Genomic DNA, 6,000 nt, shown 5'->3' with positions numbered 1-6,000 from the left:
AAAGAAATCCGGGTTCCATTTTTGGAAACATTTGACTGAGGAACACCCCAGGGCCTTGTGGCCAGTCTAGACCTCTTCCCCCTTGACTCTTACCCATCCTTTCACACTTCCCTTCCCTGCCTTGCCCATGTTGTACCCCCATTAACTGCAAAGTATTAATTTATTTGATTTTATAGCATGATATTGATTTTTAAAAATGATTTTGCATATGTATGTTAATGCTATGCTATATGATGCAGATGGTAATGTAAAGTTTATAATGTTCATCTTTTGTATTGTAATGTTTGCATTAAAAGTTAAAATAAAAACCTTAAGAAATCACACTGTGAAAATTTTTGAAAACAGATCTTCTTAGTAATTTTTGTGAGTCTTCTTACTATTCTTCAACTAGTTCTAACTGAAGCCAACAAGATAGTTTCTCACTCACACATACACCCCTACCTCTGCTATGAAAAGAATCATGTTCAAATACAATTGTGAATCACAGGTACAGTGCAACTATTCATAGATTCCAAGGCCAGAAAGGACCATTGTGATCATGCAGGCTGACCTCCTGTACAGCACAGGCCATAGGACTTCCCCAAAGTCCTAGAGCAGATCTTCTAGAAAAACATCAGATCTCGATTTACAAATTGTCAGTGATGGAGAATCCACCATGACTCTTGATAAATTGTTCCAATGGTTAATTACTCTTACCGACAAAAATTTACACCTTATTTCCAGTCTGAATTTGTCTTGCTTCAACTTCCAGCCATTTGATCATGTTATATCTTTCTCTGCTAGATTGAAGAGCCCATTTTAAAATATTTATCCCCCTGTGGATACTTATAGACTGTAATCAAGTCACGCCTTAACCTTCTGTTTGTTAAGCTAAACTATGTCATGACAATGTTTCTTTCTTGCCCGTGTGGACAGAAAAAAACCCCATGAACAGCGTTTGCTATTCATAGCATATTGTAATCTATTCTCTTTTACAGCCAGATTCATTTAGACCTTCTTACATCCAACTTACTAAGTGCCAGTGAGCATAAATAGGTACAGTTTACACACCAGGACAAGGTGTTAGAAGGTATAAATGAAAGTAGTGGATGAAAGAATGCATGGAAACTAATTTAAGTCACACCGTCTTATATCCTTTTAGATTTTTTTCTTTCTACACTTCCCTTTTGGTCCCTCTTTTGATGTTACACAAATTTAAATTCAGTGGGCCAGATTCAGATCTGACACATACTGAGGCATATAACTAGTGGGCATGAATCTAAGGGTATGTCTATACTACCCGACGGATTGGTGGGCAGTGATCGATCCAGCTGGGGTCTAGACTAGAAGTGATAAATCCACCCCCAAGAGCTCTCCCACCAACTCCGGTACTCCACCAGGGCAAGAGGTGCAGGTGGAGTTGACGGGGGAGCATCAGCAGTGAACTCACCACAGTGAAGACACCGCGGTGAGTAGATCTAAGTACGTCGACTTCAGCTACAAGAAAAGGAGTACTTGTGGCACCTTAGAGACTAACCAATTTATTAGAGCATAAGCTTTCGTGAGCTACAGCTCACTTCATCAGATGCATATCGTGGAAACTGCAGCAGACTTTATATATACAGAGAGAATATGAACCAATACCTCCTCCCACCCCACTGTCCTGCTGGTAATAGCTTATCTAAAGTGATCATCAGGTGGGCCATTTCCAGCACAAATCCAGGTTTTCTCACCCTCCACCCCCCCACACAAATTCACTCTCCTGCTGGTGATAGCCCATCCAAAGTGACAACTCTTTACACAATGTGCATGACAATCAAGTTGGGCTATTTCCTGCACAAATCCAGGTTTTCTCACATCCCCCCCACCCCCATACACACACAAACTCACTCTCCTGCTGGTAATAGCTCATCCAAACTGACCACTCTTCAAGTTTAAATCCAAGTTAAACCAGAACATCTGGGGGGGGGGGGGAAACAAGAGGAAACAGGCTACCCTGCATAATGACTTAGCCACTCCAAGTCTCTATTTAAGCCTAAATTAATAGTATCCAATTTGCAAATGAATTCCAATTCAGCAGTTTCTCGCTGGAGTCTGGATTTGAAGTTTTTTTGTTTTAAGATAGCGACCTTCATGTCTGTGATTGCGTGACCAGAGAGATTGAAGTGTTCTCCGACTGGTTTATGAATGTTATAATTCTTGACATCTGATTTGTGTCCATTTATTCTTTTACGTAGAGACTGTCCAGTTTGACCAATGTACATGGCAGAGGGGCATTGCTGGCACATGATGGCATATATCACATTGGTGGATGTGCAGGTGAACGAGCCTCTGATAGTGTGGCTGATGTTATTAGGCCCTGTGATGGTGTCCCCTGAATAGATATGTGGGCACAATTGGCAATGGGCTTTGCTGCAAGGATAAGTTCCTGGGTTAGTGGTTCTGTTGTGTGGTATGTGGTTGTTGGTGAGTATTTGCTTCAGGTTGCGGGGCTGTCTGTAGGCAAGGACTGGCCTGTCTCCCAAGATTTGTGAGAGTGTTGGGTCATCCTTTAGGATAGGTTGTAGATCCTTAATAATGCGTTGGAGGGGTTTTAGTTGGGGGCTGAAGGTGACGGCTAGTGGCGTTCTGTTATTTTCTTTGTTAGGCCTGTCCTGTAGTAGGTAACTTCTGGGAACTCTTCTGGCTCTATCAATCTGTTTCTTTACTTCTGCAGGTGGGTATTGTAGTTGTAAGAAAGCTTGACAGAGCTTATTCACGTAGCTGAAGTTGCGTAACTTAGATCGATTCCCCCCTGCGCTCCCCCCCCCCCAGTGTAGACCAGGCCTAAGTCAGAAAGATAGTAGTCTAAAAGAGTCTAAACTGGTGTCATACATATATTAAGAGGCTCACCTTAGAATTTGGTCCAGAGACTTAGAGATGAGTGGTCTATAGAAGCAACAGTTAGAGGAAGCTAAACAGCAGGAGACTTTTTACAGCAAATTCAAGAAGTGGAAAAAATAAGTCAAGGAACAACCACTATTAGAAAGTTAAACAGTATGGGACTTTTCACAGATACTGCAAATAGCAGTGAGACAAAAATAAGCCAGAAAAGCAACAGCTAGGGGAAGCTAAGCAGCAGGAGACTTCAGAGCAAAATAGGCGTAAAACAAGAATACACCAGGGAAACAAGAGCTGGGGGAAGTTAAATGGTTAGAGACTTCAGAAAACACAAACAGCAGTTAGACCTAAGTAGGCCAGAAAAAAAACAAAAAAACAGAAGCTAAAAGAATATAAAGATCATGCAGGAACTCAAAGAAAAAAGGTAGGTTTTTTTTCTGGGGGAGGAGAGAGAGGGATTAATTTTTTATTGATTTTCATAAAGATACAATGGACAGTACAAAAAGGTAAATGACTTACAGGTTGGTTTTGTTGCCAAATACTGCATGCTTCACAGGATCTCCAACAGAATTACGCAATGATGCAATTTTACAACTTGTCAAAGGTGCAAGACCAGACAATGTAAAACCAGAAAATACTACCTAGGCATACCATGTTAAGGTGGGGATAACAGTAATAAAATTGGACTAGAATCATAGAATCATAGAATATCAGGGTTGGAAGGGACCTCAGGAGGTCATCTAGTCCAACCCCCTGCTCAAAGCAGGACAAATCCCCTATTAAATCCCCAATTAAATTAAATAGGTATGTGTATAGGCAGAGAAGAAAAGGAGGTGGGTTGGGGTAGGGAAGGAAAAAAAGAAGGGGTTAGGAGGAATGAAGGTCTGCTATCCTTTGAACAGTCTTGACAGTTTTCTCCATGTGTACCTAGAAATGGGGTCTACATTTCTTCATTCATAAAAATGCTCGCTACCGTAATAAGCTATTCGTTCTTTGGTTGCTAAGATAGGTCTGAATACCACTGCTATTTTCTGAACATTATCTGTTCTTCCATTTTTGTAAAACCATGTGCTTGATGAGCAGCCCTCAAGAATTAAAATCTTTGTAGCAGAGTTAAACCCAGATTAGAAGGTAAATAACCTAGGATATACTTTTTGGCTGAGATTTGGCTGCTATATTAACTCTGGTGTCCACCACTTTCCATAGCTTGACTGTTGTATAGTCCCATAGTATATATCAGAGTTCCTTTTTGCTTTTTACAGCACCAACAAGCATCAGGCCTTTATCTTGTTCAACCTCTGTAGTGTCCAAAACATTTGGAATAAAATCTTTTGTTGTATCAAGTGTAGCCTGAGGTCTACAGAAGCCCCTATAACAAAAAGAAAAAACAATACAAATTATAGCAACATATGAACATATATGTACTTGGCAATGCTGGGACTGATGCCATCTGCTATCAGGCTTGAAAGAACACTTTTAACTAAACATAGCTAAAACTCTCTTATGCTCCCAGGGGGATAGGCATAGGCAGCCTATCCTTACTCTTCCGACCATCCCCCCAGCTTCCAAATACTTAACTGAGTATGAAAATTATCACTAATAACCCTACATAGGACAAATCCCCAACAAAGATGGTGTGGAAAGTTTTACGTCTATATTCCATAATGCAATAAGCATCCCACAGATGGTTGTCTCAGTTTCTGAGATTGTGTAGTTCACATGGGCTTAGCAGGGTTTTGGATCAGGATCCTCTGTGCCTTATGATTACAAGTAGGGACCTTATAATGTCAGAGTTGCCAAAGAGGGCTAAATTGCCAGAGTTTCCATCCCCTGTATTTCAAACAATTTTCAAAAATAGATAATTAATCCAACTACTACCCAAACTTTAGGTGCATGTAGGTAAACCAACATCGACAGACATATAGTTTGTGTGCTGGAAACGTTTGATGGTTACATTATGGTCTTATAGCAATTTAACAAGGTAAGCAAAAGTGATTATGAATAACTACCCTTATTATCATCATAGAATCATAGGACTAGAAGGGACCTCAAGAGATCATCTAGTCCAGTCCCATGAAATCATGGCAGGACTAAGTATTATCTAGACCAGGGGTTGGCAACCTTTGGCACACGGCCCATCAGGGTAATCGCTGGCGGGCCGCAAGACATTTTGTTTACATTGACCATCCCAGGCACAGCTCCCCCGCAGCTCTCAGTGGCTGCAGTTCGCCATTTATGGCCAATGGGAGCTGTGGGAAGCAGCGGCCAGCCTGAGGCAATTTAAGCCCATTGCTTCTTGTTCTATCCTCAGAGGTTGAGAACAATTTTTCTCCTTCCTCCTTGTAACAATCTCCTATGTACTTGGAAATAGTTATCATGTATCCCTCTCAGTATTCTCTTCCCAGACATCTCTAGGTCCATGCTGTATCTACCAGCAGTGGCATGGCAGTCTAAATCAGAGGACATAATCTTCTGTTCTCAGGGTTCCCAACAGTGCTTAGACAGCCCTGCCTCACTGCTGTTCACCATAGTCTGTGTGTGCATGCACGTGCATCTTCACATTGCTTAGCGCTCTATGCTACAGCAGAAGAAGCATATCCAGCAGGGCTGCCTAACGAGACGCCAGCCTTCCATGCGTAGAGTGGTTGCTAGGCAATGGTTCAGAGTGGATTTGTTATTGCTCACCAGTGCAGGGTTGGGCAGGGAAGTTTATGTTTCTACTTCTTCACCATCAGGCAGCTTCTTAAAGCAATCACAGCCATGATGATTCACAGTTGGCAAGGGTACAGAATTAAGTATTCAGCAGTGAATGTCCATGCTATGCTGCTGTCATAATTCAAAGCCCCATATAGAAAACACAGAGCATATACGTGGGCTCCATCTTCACCACACGCAGCCAGGGACAAAGTGGTTTTGGTGTTTTTTTTTTCTTCCCCTTGAACTTTTGTGCAAATCAAAATATCAGCCAGGGAAATGCCTGCCTCCAAATGATTCTCTCTCTCGGACACAGAATAACGAGCCTGATGTGCTCTACAGAAACAGAATAACAAGCTGGCTTATTTGGAATCCATTCTGATTGTACATTGATAGACATTATTCTTCAAAAGCATTTTGTATCAAAATAATGCACAGTTGTTAGAG

At 41.5% G+C, this 6,000-nt stretch overlaps 1 protein-coding gene across 1 annotated transcript in view; it reads right to left on the bottom strand.

The window, feature by feature from the left end:
• Positions 1–4,095: 4,095 nt before the first annotated feature.
• Positions 4,096–6,000, bottom strand: part of LOC311524955 (uncharacterized protein) — a gene marked incomplete at its 3' end in the record, with an annotated part of 129,637 nt that continues 127,732 nt past the window's right edge. The window contains exon 3 of the mRNA XM_084636626.1: positions 4,096–4,228. Within this exon, the coding sequence (XP_084492752.1) occupies positions 4,096–4,228 (133 nt within the window). The remainder of the gene's footprint in view (positions 4,229–6,000) is intronic.

This window comes from Lepidochelys olivacea (genome assembly GCF_965140295.1).
Source record: "Lepidochelys olivacea isolate rLepOli2 genome assembly, chromosome: 8".
NCBI classification, from domain to species: domain Eukaryota; kingdom Metazoa; phylum Chordata; order Testudines; family Cheloniidae; genus Lepidochelys; species Lepidochelys olivacea.
Note: the sequence above shows the minus strand (reverse complement) of the source record. Positions and strands in the feature narration are given on the sequence as shown.